General features: G+C 45.3%; 1 protein-coding gene and 1 long non-coding RNA gene across 16 annotated transcripts in view; one reads left to right on the top strand and one right to left on the bottom strand.

Moving 5' to 3' along the window:
• Nucleotides 1–13,829, bottom strand: part of LOC123593807 — a 39,920-nt gene extending 26,091 nt beyond the window's left edge. The window contains exons 1-4 of one of the 3 annotated variants that reach the window (XR_006710548.1): nucleotides 13,749–13,829; nucleotides 13,450–13,520; nucleotides 13,228–13,269; nucleotides 11,712–11,875 (exon numbers count right to left, since the gene is read on the bottom strand). This is a non-coding gene — a long non-coding RNA (uncharacterized LOC123593807). Of the gene's footprint in view, nucleotides 1–11,711; nucleotides 11,876–13,227; nucleotides 13,521–13,748 lie in introns of all 3 variants that reach the window. The other 2 variants (XR_006710546.1, XR_006710547.1) reach the window with 2 other exon arrangements.
• Nucleotides 13,830–14,041: 212 nt separating this feature from the next.
• The window catches only part of CDK5RAP2 (CDK5 regulatory subunit associated protein 2), a 172,194-nt gene continuing 161,341 nt past the window's right edge, over nucleotides 14,042–24,894 (top strand). For 6 of the 13 annotated variants that reach the window (XM_045469574.1, XM_045469566.1, XM_045469571.1 and 3 more), the window contains exons 1-2: nucleotides 14,044–14,283; nucleotides 24,190–24,257. In XM_045469574.1, coding sequence (XP_045325530.1) covers nucleotides 14,225–14,283; nucleotides 24,190–24,257 — 127 coding nt within the window. In that variant the 5' untranslated portion in view covers nucleotides 14,044–14,224. Of the gene's footprint in view, nucleotides 14,284–24,189; nucleotides 24,258–24,894 lie in introns of all 13 variants that reach the window. The other 7 variants (XM_045469575.1, XM_045469576.1, XM_045469579.1 and 4 more) reach the window with 3 other exon arrangements.

The following is a 24,894-nucleotide window of genomic DNA, read 5'->3' as shown; positions in this document are numbered from 1 at the left end:
TGTCAGCACAGAACCCTATGTGAGACTTGAACTCACGAACCATGAGATCATGACCTGAGCCAAAGTCAGATGCTTAACCTACTGAGCCACCCAGGGTCCCCATATTGTATTTTTTTTACACTATTTGCATATACCCACACAAGCATACACACATATTCTGGTATCCATGTAACATTTCATAGTGAAATTTTTCAATAGGATATAAACTGGTAGATACAACATGATTTAACTATGTTGAAAAAAATAATACAGAAAATGTTTGGAAGGAAATACCATAATTTGTGATATCTGCACTAAAAAAAAAAAAACAGTGTTACAACTGATACCACAGAAATACAAAAGATTCTAAGAGATTACTATGAATAATTATATGCCAACAAATTGGACAACCTAGAAGAAACAGGTAAATTCCTAGAAACATACAATCTACCAAGACAGAATCATGATGAAATAGGAAATCTGAATATCCCAATTACTAGCAAGGAGATTGAATCAGTAATTGAAAACTTCCCAACAAACAGAAGTCCAGGTGAATTCTGGCCAGGCATTCAAAGAAGAATTAATACCAATCCTTCTCAGACTCTTCCAAAAAATAGTAGAGGGAGGAACTCTTCCAAACACATGTTATGAGGCCAGTATTACCTTGATATCAAAACCAGACAAGGATGCCACAAGAAAAGAAAATTACAGGCCAATATCCCTGATGAAGATAGATACAAATATCCTCGACAAAATATTAGCAAACTGAATTCAACAATACATTGAAAGAATCATACACCATGACTGAGTGGAATTCATTTCAGGGATGCAAGGATGGTTCAACAATTGTATATCAATGGAATAGACTATATTAACAAAATGAAGTATAAAAATCATATGGTCAATGGGATGCCTGGCTTGTTCATTCAGTAGAGCATACGACTCTTGATCTTGGGGTCATGAGTTTGAGTCCCACGTTGGTTGTAGAGATTACTTAAAAAAGAAAATTAAAAATCATATGATCATCTCAATAGATGCAAAGAAAGCATTTGACAAAATTCAACATCCATTTATGATAAAAACTCAACAAAGTGGGTATAGAGGGAACCTACCTCAACATAATTAGGGCCATGTATGACAGATCCACATTTAATAGCAAGTGGAAAGTTTTTTCTCCAAGATCAGGAACAAGACTAGGATGTCCACTCTCCTCTTTTATTTAACAGAGTATTGGAAATCCTGGCCAGTGCAATTAGGCAAGAAAAATAAATAAAAGGCATCTAAATTGGAAAGGAAGAAATGAAACAGTCACTATTTCCAGATGGCACAATATTATATATAGAAAACCCTAAAGACTCCATTAAAAAAAAACAACTGTTAAAATGAATAAACATATTTGGTAAAGCTGCAGGATACAAAATCAATACACAGAAATCTGTTGCATTTCTTTATACTAATAATGAACTATCAGATAAATTAAAACAAACTCATTTACAATTGCTTCAAAAAGAATAAAATACTCAGGAATAAATTTAATCAATGAGGTAAAAGACCTGTATATTGAAAACTATAAGACATTATTGAAAAAAATTGAAGACACAAATAAGTGGAAAAATATTTCATCCTCATGGATTGGAAGAATTAATATTATTAAAAAGTCCATATTACTCGGGGCGCCTGGGTGGCGCAGTCGGTTAAGCGTCCGACTTCAGCCAGGTCACCATCTCGCGATCCGTGAGTTCGAGCCCCGCGTCAGTCTCTGGGCTGATGGCTCAGAGCCTGGAGCCTGTTTCCAATTCTGTGTCTCCCTCTCTTCTGCCCCTCCCCCGTTCATGCTCTGTCTCTCTCTGTCCCAAAAATAAATAAACGTTGAAAAAAAAAATTAAAAAAAAAAAAAAGTCCATATTACTCGAAGCAATGTACAGATTCAATGTCATCCTTATGGAAATTTCAATGGTATTTTTATGGATATAAATATCCAGAATCCTAAAATGTGTATGAAGTAACAAAGACCTCGAATAGCTAAAGCAATCTTGAGAAGAATAAAAAGCTGAAGCCATCATGCTCCTCAACTTAGAACTATATTACAAAGCTACAATAATAAAACAGTATGGCATTTACATAAAAACAGACACATAGATCACTATAAAGTCCTGAATAAACCCACACATACATTTTACAGCAATAAAGGAGCCAAGGATATACAGTGAGAAAAAGACTGTCTCTTCAATAAATGGTGTTGAGAAAACTGGCTACCATATGCAAAAGAATGAAACTGGACCACTATCTTAACACCATATACATAAGTCAACTCGAAATGATTTAAAGACTTGAATGTAAGACCTGAAAACATAAAACTGGAAGAAGAAAACATAGGAAGAAAGGTCTTGATGATGACTTTTTGAATCTGACATTAAAAGCAAAGACAACAAGGGCAAAAATAAACAGGTGGGACTACATCAAACTAATAAGTTTCTGCACAGCAAAGGAAACCATCAACAAAAATGAAAGGGTGACCTATTGAATGGGAGAAAATAATTGCAAATCAATATATCTGATAAGGTACTAAAATCCAAAATATACCAAGAACTCATACAACTCAATAACAACAACAAAAAAAGTGTCATTAAAAAATGGGCAGAAGATCTGAATCGACATTTTCCCCAAGATGTACAGATGGCCATCGGATATATGAAAAGACGCACAGTATCCTTAGTTAGCAGGGAAACGCAAATCAAAACCACAATGAGGTATCACCTCACACCTGTCAGAATGGCTAGTGTCAAAAAGACAAGAAATAACAACTGTTGACATGGATGTGGAGAAAACGGAACCCTTGTGTACTGTTGGTGGGAAGGTAAATTGGTGCAGTCACTATGGAAAATGGTACAGAGGTTCCTGAAAAAATGAAAACTAGAATTACCATATGATCCAGCAACTCCACTTCTGGTTATTTATCTGAAGAAAATGTAAACACTCACTCAGAAAGATACCTGCACTCTCATGTTCATTGCAGCATTATTTACAGTAGCCAAAGTATGGAAACAACCTAAGTATCCATTGATGGATAAATGGACAAAGAAATTGTGGTAGATATATGCAAAAATGGAATGTTATTAAGCTGTAAAAAACAAAATCTCGCCATTTGCCACAATATGGATGGACCTCAAGGGCATTGTGCTAAGTGAAATAAGTCAGACCAAGAAAGACAAGCATCATATGATCTGTTTTATACGCGGAATCTAAAAATAAAATACCCAAGCTCATAGAAACAGAGAACAGACCGGTGGTTGTTCCCACCGGGGTGAGAGAAACGGGCGAACTTTTTTTATTGAAAAGGTTACATGAAACAAAACCAAGTGTTAGAGACCTGGAAGTGTATAAATAGCCCAATGATTAGGACAAACAAATCAAAGAGATAAAGGTTACAAAATAAATCCTCTACATTTTATTTCTTAATGGTAAAAGACTAAATCGTCAGGTCCTTCTAAATGTTTATGCACTTAATACCAGAACTTCAGAACACATGAAGCAAAAGCTGATAGTGCTGAAAGGAGAAATAGTCAAAACCACAGTTACAGTTGGAGATTGCAACCACTTTATCAATGCATAGAACAAGTAGACAGAAAACTACTAAGGATATAGAATACTATCACCAGCTTGACCTTAAATGACACAGACTCATTCAACATAGCACAATATATATTCTTTTCCACTGCACATGGAACATTTACCGAGACACCCTCTGCTGAGCCATAAAATAAGTCTTACAAATTTTTTAAAAGTTTTTTTTAGTTAAAAAAAAATTTTAAAGTAGGCTCCACACCCAATATGGTGCTTGAACCCATGACCCTGAGATCAAGTCACATACTCCACTGACTGAGCCAGCCAGGCATCCTCCCATAAGCCTTACAAATTAAAAAAAAAAAAAAAAAAAAAATCAAATCATACAAAATATGTTCTCTGACCTCAATGGAATTAAATTAGAAATTAGTAACCAAAATATAGCTGGAAAATTCTGGAGTCTTTTAAAACTAACATCTCTCTCTCTCTCTTGTTTTAAGTAAGCTTCATGCTCAGTGCAGAGCCCAATGTGGGACTTGAACTCACAGCCCTGTGATGCTTGACTCACTGAGCCACCCAGGGACCCCAAAACTAACATACTTCTAAATAACCCATAGGTCAAAGAAAAAAATGAAAAAATAAAGTATTTTAAACTGAATTAAAATGAAAACACATTTCAAATTTGCCGGATGCAATTGAAGCAGGGCTTGGAGGGAAATTAGGAGCACTGAATGTTTACATTAGAAAAAAGAAAAGATCTCAAATCAATAATCCAAGCTTCTATCCTTAAAAAAAAAAAAAAAAAAAAAAAAACTGGAAAAGGAAGAGCAAAATAAACCCCAAAGAAGCAGAAGATATAATAAAGATACGGGCAAAAATAAATATGAAAGGAAACAATAGAAAATCAATGGAACCAAAATTTGTTCTTTAAGAAATTCAATACGATTGATAAACTTTCAACCAGAACGGTCAGGTTTTCTTTTTTTTTTTTTTTTTTTTTTTTTTAATTTTTTTTTTTTCAACGTTTATTTATTTTTGGGACAGAGAGAGACACAGCATGAATGGGGGAAGGGCAGAGAGAGAGGGAGACACAGAATCGGAAACAGGCTCCAGGCTCTGAGCCATCAGCCCAGAGCCCAACACGGGGCTCGAACTCACGGACCGCGAGATCGTGACCTGGCTGAAGTCGGACGCTTAACCGACTGCGCCACCCAGGCGCCCCTAGAACGGTCAGGTTTTCAAAAAGAGAAAGAAGACACACACACAATGAGTATCAGGAATGAGAGAGGGAATATCACTACAGACCCTACAGACATTAAAAGGATAATAAGGGACGTTTACTGTTGTAAGCATGCTCTGAAGGTGCGCACATAAGTTGTGTCTTTCCTTGGCGTCTGCTTTATTCAGTCGTAAAGTGAACATAATTATAAAGCAGGTTGAGGATTCCAAACTCAGTGACATTTCACTCTGTGTTTAGCTCCACCTCTCTTACCTGTCACACAACAAACAAGATAGAACAGGGGATAGGAAGTGGAGCGAACCAAAGGCAAAAGTCACTCTGCGGGTGTGCAGTTGAGATAAGGCCTCTGGTCCCATCAGGGTCCGCTCTCCGCACTTACTGCTTATTATGTTCAAGCAGTGAAGGATCTCAGTTCTTCTGGGGGCTAAGTCAGGCAGAACCTTCAGTGGCAGCTGCTTTTTGAAGCGGTCAGACGTAGAAGGGTCAGTGTCTGAGGAGTCTTGACAGTGTGCTGCAAAGATCCCCTGTTTTTAAAGGGATTTAATGAGCCCCGGGCTTTTGCAGGCCTCCTCTGTTTCTGCTGCTTGTCACTTCGGAGCGTGTCATCAGCAGGTGCTGGTCTCCGCGATACCTGGTCTTAGCGGCAACACCCTTAGCTGTTGGCGTCATTGCCTGACACAGGCTCCTGTTTGACAAGTGACTCTATCTTGCTCTTCACATACGCCAATACATTTGATGATTTAGGTGAAACGTACAGATTCCTTGCAAGACACAGACTATCAAAGCTCTCTCAAAAAGTGATAGATAACAGCTCAATCTTTTAATAGCCCTCTATCTATTAAAGGAATAGAATTTGTACTTACCAACTTCCTACCAACAAAACAAAACAAAGCAAAACAAAACCTTCCAAGTTCAGAGAGCTTCACTGCTGAATTCTAGGAGACATTTAAAGAAGAAAGAATACTTAATCCCACACAAACTCTTCCAGAAAAATTAAAAAGGAGATAACCCAACTCATTCTATGAGACTAGCGTTACCCTGATACTAAAACCAAAGACATCACAAGAAAACTACAGACCAATATCCCTCATGAGCACAGGCATAAATACTTCCAAGAAGATGTAAGCAAATTAAATACAACAGTACACTAAAAAGATAGAACTTCATGACTACTTGGGATTTATCCCATGGATTCAAAGCTTGTTTGTAAATCAACCAATGTAATTCACACAGACTGAAAAAAAAAAAGTATTTGATGATCATCCCAAGAGATACAGAAAAAGCATTTGACCAAGTCCGACACTGATTTATGATAAAGATGATGAAGAAGAAGATGCTGATGATACTTCTCTGCTATCGAGTTATCGGTTCAGTTTGACGGCTGGACTGTCTTTATCTATTTAATCCCACTGCCAGGCACAGGCCCTGCCAACCCACCCCACCCCCCAAAAGCTCAATCAAAGCAGTAAATGAATGAGTGAATCAGCTGTATTGCAGTTTTTACACTGGTAAACATGGTGGAGACACAGGAGTATACTTCGGTTGGGAGGCTTTGAATTAATGTAAGCCTGAACCCAAACCCAAACTGTTATCTTGGGCAGCCCCAGGCCACTTTCAAGGAGAAATGTTTTTCTGGAGGGTGACCCTGGAAATAAACAGCACAAGGTATCCTTCTGTGGGATGGTGCTGATCAAGCTCATTCCTTCAGGGCAGAGATCTCGCCCACAGACTGGACTGCAGATTCTCAAACATTTGGGCATGTGCTGACTGTGTGGGAAGCAAACTCAGTCTGATATATGGATGCTTTGGGGGCCCTCCCTTTCCTGCCTTTATTCTTAGTAGCTTGCAGAACCAACAGGCTATCGCTCAGCTTTTTAATTTCCTCCAAACATTTTCTAAACGAGCCATTGTTATCTTTAATCACCATGCTAGGGGATTATCCAGTTTCATTTGAAGAAGCTATTTTTGCCAAGAGATGAGATTCTTCCAGACAAGGATAAAGACATTAATGGTTGTCTATTGAGGTTCTGTTTTAGTTGAGATAATAATTTTGGGGTAATTAAGCAAATTGTATGGGCTCCAACGGTCCATTAATCTCCAAAGGAATTGTCTGAAACGGAGAGGGCCTTTGTCCTCTGGAGCAAGGATCAGAGTTTGGTGACAGTTATATTTCGAATTTCCTTAATTAAAATGAAAAGGTAGCGATGTTGACAGGTGTGGCGCCGGGGTAAAGAATTCACTTTATTTCCTCATAATATGTACCTCACCTTTTTTTGTCTGAAAAGACAGAGATCATTACGACGCCAGCAAACCCAGGGCAAAGGTTACATTAGCAGTTGACGCCCAAATTTCGCTGAGCTCCTCAGCAACCGGCAACATCTCTTACTTAGCTATTACTACCTAATTAAAGGATGCATGCTGGAACATCAACCGAAAAATCTCTTCAGCGGAAATCTAAAAAACAGTCGGTAGCAGTAAGCAGAGCGATATGGCCTCCGGGGCAGGTTTCACAACCGGAGGACCTCGGGGGGGATGTGAGTAATGGCACTTAGTCCTACTTACTGTAAAAGTCCTACTCTGTAAAAGGAATGATACTGATGTTAGGGTTGCATTGACCTTGAAGTAAACCTTAAATGGGAAGCACCCCAGCACGTGCTATAGCTATGATGAATGATGGTTTCTCCCTCCGTCCCTTTTGTTTTAAGAGATCTTCAACACAAGCCTTATCCCCTCTCCCCCCACCCAGACCAGGGCTGTTCTTTCTTCAATGAGTGGGGAACTAGATCTGGGACCAGGTGGCTGGTTTTCTGGGTAGAAAACCAACCCACGTCCCAGTATTGGAGTAAGGCCACTCCTAGGTTTTAGGTATATTTGGAACGAAACAAAATACTTCTCTAACTTGAATTGCTGCTGTTTCTTGGTTTTCAGTGGGGGGATCTCCGGGCCAGGGTGGCATCCCCAGGAGGCTGAAGCGGGCACTGGGGCCTCGTTGTCTGCATCCCTGTGGTCCCCCAGGGATTCACAAGAGTTGCCACGTTGGCCCACGGGAATGGATGGGAAGTGAACACTGCCGAAGGAGGAGGGTACGGGCTTTGGAGGCTGCATGTTTAGTTTGGAATCCAGGCTCTGCTATAAATTTACAGGGTGAACTGAAGCAGGCCACTGACCCCATCTGGGGCTCAGTTTATCCATCGGTACATCCAAGGGATTTAGTTAAATGTTCTCTGTGAGCGCCCTTCTCACTCTTGTATTCTCTCGGGGGAGGAGAAAAGTTTTGGGGATAAGATCGTTAATTCCAATTAGGATTTATTCATTCTCTCACCTATTATCTGCCGGACACTGTAATAGACCCTACAATACAGAATTAAAAGTCTCTGCTATCAAGAAAAGCCAGAGTCCATATTGTATGGTCCTAGGTATATCAAAGTCTAGAAAGGCAAATCTTTAATGACAGAAAAGTAGATCAGTGGTTTTTCCTGAGGTGGGAGGGAGATTGACTGCATCACAGGGGAATTTTCGGGGACGATGGAAATGTTTTGTATCTATGTGAATATAGTAGCCACCAGCCTCAAGTGGCTGTTTAAATTTAAGTAAGGTAAAGTTTTTAAAAATTCAGTTCCTCAGGGCGCCTGGGTGGCTCAGTCAGTTGAGCGTCGGACTTCAGCTCAGGTCATGATCTCGCGGTCCGTGAGTTCGAGCCCCACGTCGGGCTCTGTGCTGACAGCTCAGAGCCCGGAGCCTGCTTCGGGTTCTGTGTCTCCCTCTCTCTCCGCCCCTCCCCTGCTCACTCTCCATCTCTCTCCCTCTCGCTCTCACACACAAAAATAAATAATAAACATTAAAATTTTTTTTTAAATAAATAAAAATTCAGTTCCCCATTCACATTCCAGGGTTCGATAGCCACGTGGACAATGAGTTCCTCTGGGCAAGTCAGAAACGGATGCCCCTTCTTTGCAATGGGTTCCTCTTGGGGAACAGAACCCACAGCTCGGCAAGCAGAGCAGGGGCTAGATTTCAGCCTCCACTTGTCCTTTGGCTGGGTGTCCTCCAGCAGGGCACAATCTACGCGGGGTACCCGGTGGCCTGCTGGACAGGCGGGAAGGCGTTTGCAAAAGCCAAGGGCCTTACATCCATCCCTTCGAGGAAGTAAGTGCAGTGGCCACCTACTTGTGGCCCTCCCTCCCTGGTCCTGACCAGCTCTCTCAATAGAAAGTCACTGCATTTAAGGGAGAGGCCGCAGTTTACAACCACATCCTTGCAGGATGCACACTAAGTGCATCTTCTATTTATTTATTTTTGAAAAATATTTGTTTGTTTGTTTATTTACTTATTTAGAAAATGAGCAGGGGAGGGGCAAAGAGAGAGAATCCCAAGCAGGCTCCACACTGTCAGTGCAGAGCCGACACGGGGCTCGAACTCATGAACCGTGAGACAACGACCTGAGCAGAAATCCAGAGTCAGAAGCTTAACCGACTGAGCCACCCAGGCGCCCCTTAAGTGCATCTTTTAAGCTGCAAAATGTCCAGACAACTGATTAATTCAATTACCTGTTTTTTGCCTACGGCTATTGCTGTTTTGCATATTCAGATGTGCAGCTGGGAAGGGTGCTGGATCATTTTCCCATAGCCTTTGACTCTCTGATAGCCAGCCTCTGGGTTAAAATTTTTTTTTTCTTAACATTTATTTATTACTGAGAGACAGAGAGAGATAGAGCTTGAGCATGGGAGGGGCAGAGAGAGGGGGAGACACAGAATCTGAAGCAGGCTCCAGGCTCTGAGCTGTCAGCACAGAGCCCGACGCGGGGCTCAAACTCACGGACTGTGAGATCATGAGCTGAGCTGAAGTCGGACGCTTAACCGACTGAGCCACCCAGCCTCCCCCCAAATAAAATCTTTAAAAAATACAGAAGGAGAGGTAACTGGGTGGCTCCCTTGGTTGAGCGTCCAACTCTGGATTTCGGCTTGGATCATGATCCCTGGGTGGTGGGATCGAGCGCTTGCCTCAGGCTCTGTGCTGAGTGTGGAGCCTGCTTGGGATTCTCTCTCTGTCTCTCTCTCTGCCCCTCCCCCTCACTCATGCTGTCTCTCTCTCTTTCTCTAAAATAAAATTTAAAAAATTAAAAAAATATCGAAGGAACGATGGAAACAGCAGATCACCAATTGGCAAGTACCACTGTTATAATTGTTTTAGGAAGGAATTATTAATGGATGCTAAAATTAGTGGCTGAAAGTTTGCTGAAACACAGGATATTTGCATAGTCTCAAATATCACCTCACGAGATTCTTATTAATTACAAAAAGAAAAGAAAAGAGAAAGAATAATTTTACCATGGAGAATCTTAGCAGATACCACCTTAGCAAGGATCTGAGTCAATATCACCAATTAGCGAGACGTATGTCAACATCATCTGCCTCCTGATACCCCGAGAAAGGTACAACATCACTTTTGGGGGCATTCTTCCCCAAAGTGCATAACCTCTCCATTTAATCCTGAGGAAACACCACATGAACCCAAAGTGCGGGACGTTCTATTAAGTAACTGACAAGAACTTCGTGCGGGTGTCAATGTCATGAAATCCAAAGACAGAGGAACTATCACAGACTGGAGGAGAGTAAGGAGGCATAATGAGTAAATGCAGTGTGGAATCCTGGATTGGATCCTGGGCCAGGAGAAGGGCATTCATGGGAAAACTGATTACGTTTAAATAAGGTCTGCGGTAAATAGTGTTGTATCGATGTAATTTCTTATTTGTGACGACTATGCCATGGTTATGGAAGATGTTAATGGATTAGAAAGCCGGGTGACGCCTACGTGGGGCATGTTTTGTACTGTTTTTGAAGGTTTTTTTCTGAGTTGAATTATTTCTAAATGAAGAGCTAAGAAAAATGGAAAGAGAGGAAGAAAGAAAGAAAGAAAGAAAGAAAGAAAGAGCAAGTAAGTCTTTGGCAAGTCTCTTTCCTTCCCTGAGCCTTAGTTTCCTCATCTGTAGAGGGGGGCACTCGCTCCAACGTGGATGTATTCATGCTACAAAGTTGTTTTTGCTGTGAGTAATGGCAGCTCACGTGTCTTGATGAGACGGTTGAACTGCTACAGCTTCAGGAGGGTTCTACCCTAATGAGAAACATCTGGCTGGAAGCGACTTCCTCCCAGCCATTCGCTGTGACCTGGCCCAAAGAATAATAATGCCAGCTTTGTGGCCGGGTGGCTGTTGTCAAGGAGAGGGCGCCAGATAGCACAAACAGCTGGTGGGAGTGACATCATCTCCAGGCCTGGCAGAAAGAAAGGGCAGGATGAGACACAGACGGGGCAAAGGGCTTCGTCCGTGACCGTGAACATGAGAAAAACAACTTCCCACATAGGCTATCTGTTGTCAATTGATGCTGTTTTCAGTTTCCAGGTTCACTAAAGGGTTTAGCACACACCATCCAGGAACACGGTCATTTGCTAGACAGGGCGATGTATTCATCGGAAGGAGAGCTCCTCACAGGCTCTTTCTTTATAGTTTCCAAAGCATCCAATTAGAAAACGCAGCCATGTGAGCCCAGCACTGTCTGCCCCATTTTATGCATGGGAAAACCAAGGAGGAGCAAGGGGAAGGGACCCCAGTCACGGGATAAGTTGGAGGACATTCCAGAGTCAGAATCCGGCTGCCCTGACTTCCAGCCCTGCAGTCACACTGCCCACACTAACATACACCTCCTGGCCACCTGGAAGCAGTGGCCCGAGAAGAGTCCGGTGAACACATCACTGAAATACTGTTTTCTGGGTGTAGACCTCACCTCTCCTTCCTAGATTCTCAAGGGGAGAAAAATAAATAGGAAAGACGGGCGGCCGGAAATAATCAGGGCATTGGAGTTTAGAGGGACCTGGGCGCCAGTCCCAGCTCTGCAACTGACCAGCAGTGAGACCGGGACTGGGTTATTTTTACCTCTTTTGGTCTCAGTCTTCTTATCTGTGGGTAAAACGGTGATGACGGTCGCACCTGTTCCAGAGGACTCTGCCGCGGGATGTCAGCGAGGTGACGCCTTGTGACAGACGCTCAAAATGTGTGAGTCCTCTCTTTCGTTTCTTTCCTCAAGAGCTTTTCATCTGCTGGATGGAAAGCTAGTTCTTTCACTTGGGAAGTGATGATTAGTAACTAACTCAACCTCCCTCCCCAGGAACAGAATGGGTGGTGTCTCTGTGGCTTTGAAATAAACACAAAGAGCAGTGAGGTCCTGAGACATCCATGCAGTCCAACCTTCTGATCTTAGAGATGTACGTACTGTAAGGCCCGGAAGAGTGGTCTGTAGAGATCACAGAGAGTCAGTGGGCAGAGCCAGGGCAGGCATCCTGCCCCCTCCAGCTGCCCTGCTTTTGGACACACTCAACTCTTTGGTTGAACTTAGCACCGTTCCAGGCTTCGAGGACTGCCCATTCCCTGGGCCGGGGCATCTGATGTGCCGACTGGTTCCTGCCCACTCTCTCTTTCAGGCTGTTGTTTCGGGGGTTGTTGATTTAGGGGTGGGTGCAGAGCTGGTTAAGGAAGAGGGAAGAGGCAGGACCATGGGTTTTGTAGACTTCCCTGAAGGTCATAAAGGATTGGGATGAGCAATTGACGGGATTACCATCGATGGGGCTACTAAAGCCATCTCAGATCATCCTCACAGCCTCACTACAACCTTGCAGGACAGGTATTAACCCCCTTTTCCAGACTGATGGGAGCATTCATTCAACATCTGTTTTTTTTTTTTTTTTTTTTATTAAAAAAACTTTTTTTTTTTAACGTTTATTTATTTTTGAGACAGAGAGAGACAGAGCATGAATGGGGGAAGGGCAGAAAGAGAGGGAGACACAGAATCGGAAGCAGGCTCCAGGCTCTGAGCCATCAGTCCAGAGCCCGACGCGGGGCTCGAACTCACGGACTACGAGATCGTGACCCGAGCTGAAGTCGGACGCTTAACCGACTGAGCCACCCAGGCGCCCCTCAACATCTGTTTTAAAACACCTTCTGGGTGGCAGGCATAGTGTTGGGGACATAGCAGTGAACAATTCAGGACACAGTTTCTGCCTCATGGAGTTTCCAGGCTAGAGCAAGAGGAAGAATTTTTTTTAAAGCTTGTTATTGATTTATTTTTAAGAAAGAGATAGAGAGCAAACGGGGGAGGGGCAGAGAGAGAGAAACTAAGAGTCAAACGCTTAACTGACTGAGTCACCCAGGTGCTCCAAAAGGAAGACTTTTTTTTTTTTTTTTTTTTTTTAAACACAGAAATATATAATTGCAAACTGTGATTGCCACAAAAGAAAAATCTGAGTTGCTAAGAACACAAGCAAGGCCTTGATTTACGTTAGGGGGTTAGAGAAGGCCTCCTTTGGAAAGTACACTTCCACTCAGGCGTGACGAAACTGAGGCAGAAGGAGGACTTATACATGATTACAGGGAAAGTCACCATCTACCTGCTCACCCATATTTTCAGGTCATTTTCATCCAGGATCCTTCTGATCGCCTGCAGAGGAAGGTAGCAATGCTGAGATGGGGAGAGAAAGGTTGACTTCACTGACCCAGCTCTGTCAAAATTATCTGTGTTTAGTGATTGATCTGTGCATTAAGAACGGCAGCCAGCGTTGTGGAGAGCCCCGATCTAGTTGGCAGGAGCCGTGCGTGTGGCTGCTGTCGACATGCTTACCGTGCACGGCTTGGGGAGATTCATTTCCTTTCTCTGGGCCTCAGTTTACTGATCTCAGGTGCGCTTGAGCCCTAAGAGGAATAAGGGATCCCTGGTGAGAGATTGGAGGAATGTTTCCGACCACTGGCTCAAAAGGATGAGCTTATTTGCTTCAACCTAAGTGTGCAAATGACTGCTTGAGGTGGGATTCCGCAGGTAGGCTTCTTCTCAAGTGACGCAGCCCTGGATTATCTGAGGCAGAAGCCTTTTGGAGGCACAGACCCTAAGGTTAGGGGTCATTATTCTAGAGAAGCACATACTGGGTTAGGAACTTCGAGGGTCGGTGAACTTTGAGGGTTGGGTTCCCATCTCCCGCTTAAATTAACGTACCGAGGCCTGCCTTTGCCCTCAATAAAAATGGCGCGTGCCCTGGCCTCGGCCTGAGTGCCCTCACAAAAAATGGCAGCCTGCCTTTCTTTCCTTAGTCTTGCTGGGCAAGTGCGAATGCTCTTGCCCTTAGTCAAGATGGCACCCTCCCGCGCTTCCCTGCCCTGCCTCTGGCCCCTGCTATTCGGCTTCACCGCGCGCGCCTCGATGACCCCGCCTCGTTTCCGTAGGAAGAAGCGCCGGGAAAGATGGCGGCGGCTGCGGTTTGAATTCCAGCGGCGCCGCCAGAGTCCGAACAAGAGCAGGATTGGAGGGGGCGGGGACCTGGGGAGTCTGCGGGTCGCGACTGCCGGGGGAACCAGTTGGCGCCGCCGCCACGGACACCAACGCCACCACCTTCTCTGTGTCCATGATGGAGTCGGTGTTGGAAGAGGACGTCACCCTCCCCGGGACGCTCGGCGGCTGCAGGTGCGGCCCGGGCTTTGCAGGGGCGCGGTGACGCGGCCGGGATTCCCGCTGATGGGGGTACACCCTAACGGAGACTTGGGGGTTTGCTCTTGAGGGTGATTGAGGGCTTCCGGACGGGGGCAGTGTGTGGGTTGGGGTCTTGGGGTAGGTGTCTCGAGCACCTATAGCATCTAGTACTGAGTGTGGGGTCGGGGGTGCGGGGTAGGGGTCCTGACCCGCCTCACACCTCCGTCGGGTTATTTCGAGACGTGCTTTGAAGAGGGTGTGAGGGTCAAGTAAGGGGTTTCCTGAAAGAGGGTGGCGAGGGGGACCTCTGGGGGTGTACCATTAGTAGGGGCTGGTTGAGGGGCAGCGTCCTTGGGGGCACTTGAGGTTCATTCTCATTTGGGGGTTTGCTTTCATCGTGGGGAGGTAGTTGGTTTGTCCAGACTTTGCTCACCGGCTCACATAGTGGCCACCAAGACGGAGGCAGTGAAGTGCAGCGGTTAAGAACCTTGGCTGGAGTTGGCCAGAACTCGATTCAGATCCCACCCTTTAAACCGACTAGTTGGGTGACTTTGGTAAAATGATTTAGCCTGTTTTCCCGTCTGTAAAATGGGACTAGTAGTAATATCTACCCAACGGAGATGGGATGAGGATTAAAAGAGAAGTTGCCTTCCCAGTGCTTGGCGCAGAACCGGTGCTTGAAAATTGATCCTGTGTTATCATTACATCCTCATCATCCTCCTCATCATCAGTACTACAGTTTGGGGAATAAGGGCTGAGAGTGGCCTCCCAATGCACCTGTCCCAAGAGGCTGTTGGAGTCCACATTGCTGGTGGGGCCCGGTGGCTTTCCTTTTGGCAGGAAGGCCTGACAGAGCCCTAGCCTGCTCCAGGGCTGGGGCCCTTTGGTTTTCTGGGCCTCCTGCTGGAGAGTGGGGAGAAGGATGTGGACGAGAGCCCTGACTGAGAATCTGCAGTGTTTATCCAGCTCTGCCAGGGAGGGGCTGCTGGTTTTCGTCAACAGACCCTCAGTGAAAGGGTTCCCTCGTTACCTACTGTGCAGTCCGGGGCAATTTTAAGAGTGACGTGGGCACAATTAATATTTATGCCTAGACAGCAGGCATAATCTGGTCCTATCTTGGGCAAACCTGGACAGGCGGTTACTCTGTTTGAGAACCTGTTATATATCAGGCGCAGAGCAAGGCCCTTGGCAGCTTCTGCCTGATTGGATCCTGTGGCAGTTCAAGTCCCTTTCTCTTCATCTTACTACCACCGCCCCAATCTTATTTGGGGACGACCTCTCACCAGCACTGTCCTTGATACTAGAGTTTGAAAGCCTTTTTAAAATGTGAATCTGATAGTCTGCTGCATTGTATGTTTAATGCATACAATGTTTTGTCAATCCATTGTTTTTCTCTCATCTCTTCCTGTCTCAGTGCCATCTGACCCACACCCAGGTGGGTTTCGATCCCAGTTGTCTGTTTAACAGCCCTGTGGTCTTGGGCAAGTCTCTCGTTCTTCGCTCGCGAGCCTCAGTTTTCATCATCTGTGAGATGGGTGAATCTGAAGGGGCTTTGGCCGGTGTCTGACACGGAGCAGCAGCTCCACAAGGAGCAGATCCTCCCCCTTGTCTCTTCTCCCTGTCTGCGAGGGACCCTGACTAATCTCTTCCCTACTTCAGACCCTCCCTGGCTCCCCATGCCCCTCAGTGTGAAGTACGTTAATGTTGCTTCCAAGGTCCTTCATTAGCCTGCCCCATTGACCTCACTACCTCCTTTGTCTTTTCTGTCCCTCCCTGTCTCCTCCCCAAACACTACCCTCTGTTCTTTCTTACTGTTGGGCCCGTGTACTCACTCTTCCTGCTGCCTGGGGTGCCTTCCCTGCTCCCCGTTGCCTTATTAAAGCCTCTTATTTTTCAGGTCTCAGATTTCAATGCCACGCCTCCCTCCCCCCCCCCCCCCCCCCCCCCCGCCCCGGCCCTCTGCACGCTTCCAGCCCCCACTACCATCACTGACCCCAGTCCCTGTCCTTATTGACCTCACTGAGTTTTATTGACTGACTCTGCTCAGTAGAAATATATCGTGAGCCACGTATGTAATTTAAACTTTTCCAGCAGCCACGATGAAAAAGTAAAAGAGAAACTACTTCTAGTAATATATTTTATTTAACCCAATATTTCCGTCTGTTATCATTCTAACTCGCAAACAATAACAAAATTATTAATGGAATATCTTACATCCCCTTTTATGTTACAAAGCCTTTGAAATCCGATATGCAGTTCACACTTAACGGCACTTCTTGATTTGGATTAACCACATTTCAAGTGCTCAGCAGATACCTGTGGCTGGTGGCTCCTGCCCTGGGCGGTGCAGGTATGACTGCGACGTGTCTGTCCCCCTGATTAGACTCTGGCCTGTTTGAGAGCAGGGGCTGTGTTTTGTTCATCTTTGTGACTCCACTTCCCCAGCTGGTATCAGGTACATAAATGGGAGGTGACAGTTTTATCCTCTTTTTACAGGTGGGCACACTGAGGCTCAGAGAGGTGAGGTGGATGGTCTGGGGTCCCACAGAAAAGCACATGATCGAGAGACCATTTAAATCCAGGCTTACTGACTCCAGAGCCTGGCTCTCGGTGTCCATCCTGCCTTCGAATTAGTTCTCTGAACCAGTTCTGAGAAGACCGGGAAGATTTTAGGGAGCTACTGGCACTTGGACTGGCCCTGAAGGAGCGGCCGAAGTGTCCTGAGACAGATAGCTTCTCCATTAGATGGTCACGGAGCAGGAGAAAAATCCTGGAATAAAATCACCTCTTTTTATTCTAATATGAGCACCCTTCTGCTTGGTAATTTCCAAGCCCCGGTTTTAGAGACTAAACCGAAGTCCAGTCTGTCCTCAGGCTTTTGTTGAATCAGGTCAGTGTGTGTCATTCTCTCCAAACCTGATCACCTGTGGGTGCCCCAGAGAGCTCCAGCCCCTTGAGAGTCAGGCTCCCATCCCAGGCCCGGGAACCTTGCCCAAGCTAAGGCCCTTGATTAAGTCCTGCCCGGGTGGAAAGAAACCGGGCTTTGTACTCAGGATGACTGGTTCTGAGTCCTGCTTCCCCCAGTTACTAGCCGAGTTGCTTTCGTAGTTCACTTAACCCTTCTGAGACTGAGTTTCTCTTCAGTGATAATATCTATTTGTTGGGTGACCATGTGGATGGAGCCAGGTCGTATGGATTATGTGCCTGAGACCCACTGGGGGTGCATGAAATGTTAGCTGTTTTTGTTTGACTGTTACGGCATCGCACTGTTTCCTGGACAGAATCCTCGGTGCCCACGACCCTGGATTTGTCCCTTTGTTTTTATGCCCAGGGTTCTTCCTCTCTCTAACTGTGAGCTTCCTAAGGCCTGGGCCCAGGCTTGTTCATCTGTAGGTTCCTTCAGTGCATGACCATTAAGTGCTTGCTGTCTGGCCAGGGGCAGACCGAAAGGAGATGTTTTCCTGTAAGTTTGTGCACAGTTGTACTTCGTCAGGCAGAGAATGCCTTCAGGGACTTCTGTGGCAGCAGGTGGAAAAGAAAGATGGTGGAATGAAATTGAGGTGAAGGTTCGAAGGCTTGATCCGAGGCTGATCTTGGATCGCGTTCCCAGTGTGAGGAACCTGTTCCCAGTCCCCAGTATAAGCCGAGTAAGGGCCGGGAGCATGTCTGGCTTGATCCCCACTGTGTCTTCAGACCTAGAACCGCGTCTGGCACATAGGAGAGGATCAACAAATGTTTGTTGAATGAGTCGGTTTTGTTCACTCTCTAAAAAGAGAAATACCATGTAAATACAGGCTCCATGTTTAGTAGTGAAATGCTCCTTTGTAATAGCTGTGAAAGAGGTGCACACCAGTGCACACACTGGTAGGCTTTCTGGAACACAATTTGGTGTCAAAGATGTGCCCCTGTGTGTTTTTTAAAAACCACTGTATTGAAATACAGTTTGTATGCCATAAAGTTCACCCACTTAAAATACACCGTTCAGTGATTTTCAGTATATTTACGGAATTGTCCCATCATCACCCTGATCTCATTTCCGAATAGTTTCCTCGTCTGAAAAAGAAACCCCGTGCCCGCCCATCAGCCGTCACTCCCCGTCTTAGCTTGGGCTGCTGTAACAAAAATGCCGTAGACTGGGCCATGTACGGACAACAGAATTTATTTCTCCAGTTTCTGAGACTGGAAGTCCCAGGGTCAGAGTGCCAGCATGGTTGAGTTCTGGTGAGAGCCCTCTTGTGGGTTGTAGACTGCTGACTTCTCACCGTCTCTCCACACGTGGCGGAGAGCAGAGAGAGGAAGAGGAACCCTTGTGAGGGCACTAATCCCATTCCTGCGGGCGCCACCCTCCTGCCTTCATCTAACCCCACCTCCTCACTCATTCATTGGTTGATGACATTTGGGTGGTTTCTGCTTTTTTGGCTGTTGTGAATATTGTTGCCACAGACGTTTGTGCACCGGTTTTTGTGTGGGCCTGTGTGGTTTCTCGTGGGCATATATCTGGGGATAGAATGGCTGGGTCATGTGTTAACTCCGCGTATGTTTGACATTTGGAGGAACTGTCCAACACTTTTCCGAAGGGGCTGCACCTTTTTATGCTCCCACCAGCAGTGTATGAAGGCTCTTATATCTCCACAGCCTTGTGGACACTTCTGGTCTGTCCTTTGATCGTGGCCATCCTTGGGGGCGTGACACGATATCTCACTGTGGTATCGTTTTGCATTTCCCTAACGACTAATGATGCTGGACAGTTTTTCTTATGCTTTCTTTAGCCGCTTGTATATGGTTCACCCTTGAACAACATGGGGGTTGGGGGCGCGATGTCCCACGCAGTGGAAAATCCACTTGTAACTTTTGACTCCCCCCAAAACTTAACTACTAATGGCCTATTGTTAACTGGAAGTCTTAGTCATAATGTATACAGTATACAGTGTGTATACATATGTATACACATATTTTGTGTGTTATATGTATTATATACTGTATTCTTACAGTAAAGTAAGCTAGAGAAAAGAAAATGTTATTAAAACCACAATGAAGAGAAAATACATTTACGGTATTGTTCGGTATTTATTGAAAACGATCCCCATATAAGTGGACCTGCGCAGTGCTACTTATGTTGTTCAAGGGTCCACTGTCTTTTCAAATCCTTTGCCCCTTCAAAATATGTGAATATATTTTGACCTAGCAATTCCACTCCTTTTTACCTTAGAGAAATTCTCATGCATGTGCACAGGGAGACCTGTATGAGGATATTCATAAAGCATTGTTTGTAAAAGGAACAAGTTGGAAACAAATTGCATTACCGTCAGGGGATCGGGTAAACACACATCCTTTCCAAAGTGTATTTCAGACTGTGACCCATTGACAGCTCATGAAATTCAATTTAGTAAGTTGCAGCCAGAATTAAAAAAACAGAACAGTACAGAATGGAAAGCACTTCAAGAATCAAGGCTAATATATTTCCGTCTATGGGTCATGGTCAGTAAAGTTTGAAAAACACTGCTGTTCAATGCTTTGTGGGAATTAAAGCATGAAGGTAGATCTGTTTGTACGGTCATGAAAACATCTTCAGGACACATAAAGAAAAGATGCTGCAGAATAAGACACACAGGTTGATTGTATTCGTTCTGTTTTTAAGCCACACACAAAAAACCATGTCCCTATGTTTGCAAGTGCATAGAAAAAGGCCTGGAAGGAAGCTTGTCTTGCTGACAACAGTGGTTACCTGTTAGGACGGGGCTATGATGGGGAGTCGTTACCTCTGAGGAGGGGGCTACTAAGAGGAATAGTCCAGAGCTTTAGGCTGGTCGGTATTTTTTTTTCCTTCCACTCCCTTCATCCATATGCCCCTTCCTCCTACACCTTCTCCTCTGACAGCTACCGGATTGTTCTCTGTGTTTATGGGTCCATTTCTGCTTTTTTGTTTGTTTTGTTTTTTAGCTTCTATATATAAGCGAAACGGTATGGTATCCGTCTTTCTTTGACTTATTTCACAGAGCCTGATACCCTCTAGGTCCATCCCTGTTCTTACGGTGTCAAGATCTCATTCTTTTATACAGCTGAGAATAGTCCATTGTATGTATAGACCTTATCTTCCTTATCCATCTTTCAAGGGGCACTTGGGCTGCTGCCATATCTTTGGCTACTGTAAATAATTCTGCGATAAACATAGGGGTGCATCTTTTCAAATTAGTGTTTTCGTTTTCTTTGCGTAAATGTCCAGTAGTGGGATTACTGGGTCATGTGGTAATTCTAATTTTAATTTAAAAAGTTTTTTAAAATGTTTATTTATTAAGAAAAAAATTTTTTTTGGGGCGCCTGGGTGGCTCAGTCGGTTGAGCGTCCGACTTCAGCCCGGGTCATGATCTCGCGGTCTGTGAGTTCGAGCCCCGTGTCGGGCTCTGGGCTGATGGCTCAGATGCTTCCGATTCTGTGTCTCCCTCTCTCTCTGCCCCTCCCCCGTTCATGCTGTCTCTCTCTGTCTCAAGAATAAATAAACGTTAAAAAAAAAATTAAAAAAAAAATTTTTTTTTTAATGCTTATTTATTTTTGACCGAGAGGGAGACAGAGCATGAGCAGGGGAGGGCCAGAGAGAGAGGGAGACACAGAATCTGAAGCAGGCTCCAGGCTTTGGGCTGTCAGCACAGAGCCCGATGCTGGGCTCGAACCCACGGACTGTGAGATCATGACCTGAGCCGAAGTCGGACGCTTAACTGACTGAGCCACCCAGGCGCCCCTCTAGTTGTAATTTTTTGAGGAACCTCCATACTGTTTCCCACAGTGGCTATACCGGTTTGCACTCCCACCAGCAGCGCATGAGGGTTCCTGTTCCTCCCCGTCCTTGCCAACACTTCCTTCTTTTCTCTTTGATTGTAGCCATTCTGACAGGTGGGAGGTGAGACCTCATTGTGGTTTTGATTTGCACCTCCCCTGATGATGAGTGATGACGAGCATCTTTTCATGTGCCCGTCGGCCACCTGTATGTCTTCTTTTGTCTGTATTTTCTGTATTTATATATTTCTTCTCTAAGAATACATAACACGTAACGAGAAGTGGGTTGTCAAGAGACAGACAGAGGTGTACCTGCTGTAATTGTTTTCTGAATGTGATGCCCGGTTCTATTCCCAGCTCTCCCAACGCCTTATCAATGAGACGCTTAGTCCTCTAGACCTTGTTGGGTCTTGTGGTGTGAATGGACGGTGCCTGCTGCCGCATACAGCACAGAAAGTGACTGTGCCTTTTGGGTGGCGGTAGGACCAAGACGGGAGGGCGAGGTGGTGAAGCACAGGTGAGCGTCTCTTCATTTGCTCGACAGAGAGTCCATAAAAAGCAGCCTCAGCGACCGTGCCCTGTGCCGATCACTGGAAGTCCTCTGCCTGGGTTCGTTTGGAACTCGCCATGTCTTCCTTGAGGAAGGTGTAAGGGGCGCCAGGGCGGTGTAGAGATTAAGGGCATGGGGTTCGAAATCAAGCCAGCTTGGGTCTTTTCAGCTGACTGACTTTTCTGAGTTTCTGTTTTCCTCATTAAAAAAAAAAGGCAGCCTTTAAAACCGCCACCTGCTGTAGAAGGGCCATGGTGAGGCTTCAGTAGGAGGCTGCCCATCCTAGTGGGGTGCTCGTTCACTGTGGGTGCCCCTGCAGGGAAGGTTGTTAGATTATGCTGTATCTGGCATGTGAGGAAACTGGCGCTGACCGTGTGCCACGTTCGTATGGGAGCTTTGGGCGGCCCGGGCACAGGTTAGTGGTGACACGGACACAAAGAAACCTGGGTTTTGGTCTCTGCTTTGCTGATAACCCCTTGTGATTTTGAGCAAAGAAGTTCCTTCCCCTTTCTGCGCCTTAGTCTCCCCCCATCAATACCATGATAAGATTGTACCTCAGCCCTCTGCTTTCGCTTGCATAGTTCTGATTTCAACCTAGGCCTAAGGCCAAGAGTGAATGATCCGAGTGGGGAGAGGGAGCTACTTGAAGCTGGAGGGTGGCTAGAACTGACTGGAGATTGCAGATGACAGAGATTCATAGCATTTTAAAAGTGGGTATGTAAAACCCAAGTGGAAATTTGGCAGGAACCAGGCAGGAACTTCTGCATTAAATAGCGGTTTCTTTTAATAATTGGGATGTCAAATGTCATTTTTCAGACTTCATTGTTTGCCTCTTGGAAACTTGTCCGAGACCAAATTCGTTGGCTTTGCCTGCCATGTAGTTTTCAACCGTGGTTGATCTTGGCTTGAGTAACTGATGGGCCATTTCAGCCAGTGGTGGTAAGTTAGTGGCTGTGGTGGAGAGAACCCAGACTGGGAATGTAAGACCAGACGTAGGCTAAACTTGACCGGTAAGCTGGTGTATGACTTAGGGCCCCTGGGCCACCATCTGCAAAGAAGGTGGTGGTTGAACTTGATTTTAACTTTTATTATTCAATTTAGAGAATGGACTGTCTCCTTCTACTGATGCTTATTAGAGGGAATGGAGAATTATAGAAAATTAAAATGGAGGAAATCTCTCCCATTTTCCTACAAATGAGGATTTTTAATATTTTTCTTTGTCTTTTAATGGATGTATAGCCCACCTAGTTTCCAAGAAGGATTTGAGGTGACCCTAGTGTACATGTATTTAGTTTTTCATAGTTGAAGGCACATTCTACTGAAGTTTTTTCTCAGTTATCTTTCCAGCAGACACATATTATGTAATCATTCTTGTGATGTTGGAATTTTGTGATCTCCAGTTTTTTGCTTGGTTCTGACCACAAAGATCTGTTGCCAACTCCACAATTTGGTGATCAGGCAGAATTGTCCTAGGAACAGGATGGATTTGGATTTAGAAACATGGAGAGAACACTGCTGGGAAGGCGAGCTGAGTGTCCCTCAGTCTCTAGTTGATAGCTTGGGACGGGCAAGCATTATTGGGGGCTAGACAGAAAAGGCTTGGGTTCTTGACTTGGTTGCTGTGTGACTCTGGCCAGGCCGCTGAAATTATCTACGCCGTGGTGCCCCTCTCTGAAAACGCGTGGCTTCTCGGGCAGCTCTCACGATGGTAAATCTTTTGTAAATTACAAAGCACTGTATGTTTCATGGTGACAGCAGTATTTTGTTCCCATTTAAGGAGTGCCCACAATATGCCAGGTACCTTGCTGAGCACTTTGTGTCTTGTTTGATTGCCAATTACTTACGATGTAGCTGCTGTTCTCCTTTTAGGGAGGAAGGAAGTGAGGCTTGGAGAGGTATATGGCAGAGCTTCGAATAGAATCCGGGGTAGTGTCTTTTGTGTCAAACCACGCCTCCTATTATGACTTAGTTTTCTGTCAGTGTCTTCAGATCCTCACTTAACCTATTTTTATAATTCAACCGGTAAAATTTCTTGGATCAGTGAATTTTGCATTATTATGTGACATTCTTAAGGCATCTGAATTGGTGCCTACGTCTTGGGAGCTTATTTTTGGTTGTGAAAAGCGTATTAATAGCGATAATACTAGGAATGACAAAACCAGTAGGTAACCATTTATTGAGTATCGTGTGCTGAGTGTTATAAACATTAACTCATTTAATGTTTACAGGTAGAGGGTTGGTATCCCCATGTAAAATACGCAGTGGGACTCAGAAACACGTTTATAGTTGGCAAAGTGCTTCTGCACCGAGCACATGAATGGCTCACAGAACACTTGATATACGAATGAATGAATGAATGAATGAATGGATGAATGACCATCCTTACTGAAGGTCACTCAGCTATTAAGTGTTAGAGCCCCAGAGCCTGAGTTCTTAACCTCTGCGCTTCACGTCTCCCGGGTCACTCAGCTGTGTGTCCCTCATTGGCTGCGGCCTGATGATTGTCACGTGCAGTCCAGGCAGTCCTGACGGTCTGTTCAAACACTAACTCATCTCCTCCTGCACATGCTCTCTCCTAGTGGCCTTGTTCCCAATTTACCAGACGACGTGGATGGCATCAGCCCCATCGCTGGTTTGGGAAATGGTGGTAAGTATACAAAGCCGGTCAGTCTCTTGAGTAAGAGCGAGGGAAGTAGACACTAGACCATGAAGGCCTTGTGGCCTTGAGCCTAGGACTGGGCTTCGATGTCTCCGGGGCCCAGGGCCTCCCCTGGCGTGGCTAGGTGCTCCCCGTGGGCGCTCGGTATCTTATATACCTACTGAGTTGCTGTTCACCTCCTCTCTTAAACACTGGCCTGGAGGAACTGATGTCCTCCGGGCCCTGTTTCGGGAGTTTTATTTGTCGCCACCAGACGTGTAGAGATTCAGCCGGTGTTTGCCGAGCCGAGCGCCTGTGCGGAGGCTGCGTGTCAAAGTGGTGACCTGGTCAGGTGTGGAGGGCCTGCTGCCCCCTGCTGCCGCGTGGCTGCAGGCCCTGAACACTGCCCTCTGAGCGCGGTGTGCCAAGGCCTTCCCGGCAGGCCGCTGGCTTCCATCTGCTGGCCGAGGCCCAGCATTCCGACAGCAGCCTGCCCTTTGGAGACAAATAGTTGGTCAGACCACGGGACACGGCGCCGAGGAAATAAGCAGTCTGTTGTGCGGAAGCTGGGTTGCGAGGAGCGTCTCTGCTGGGCAGCTCGGCTTTTGCTAAGCATTCTTCCCAAGTTTTGTTTCCGAAAGAAGCG

The sequence above is a fragment of the Leopardus geoffroyi genome, chromosome D4 (assembly GCF_018350155.1).
Source record: "Leopardus geoffroyi isolate Oge1 chromosome D4, O.geoffroyi_Oge1_pat1.0, whole genome shotgun sequence".
Lineage (NCBI taxonomy): Eukaryota > Metazoa > Chordata > Mammalia > Carnivora > Felidae > Leopardus > Leopardus geoffroyi.
This window is presented reverse-complemented; position numbering and strand designations above follow the sequence as displayed.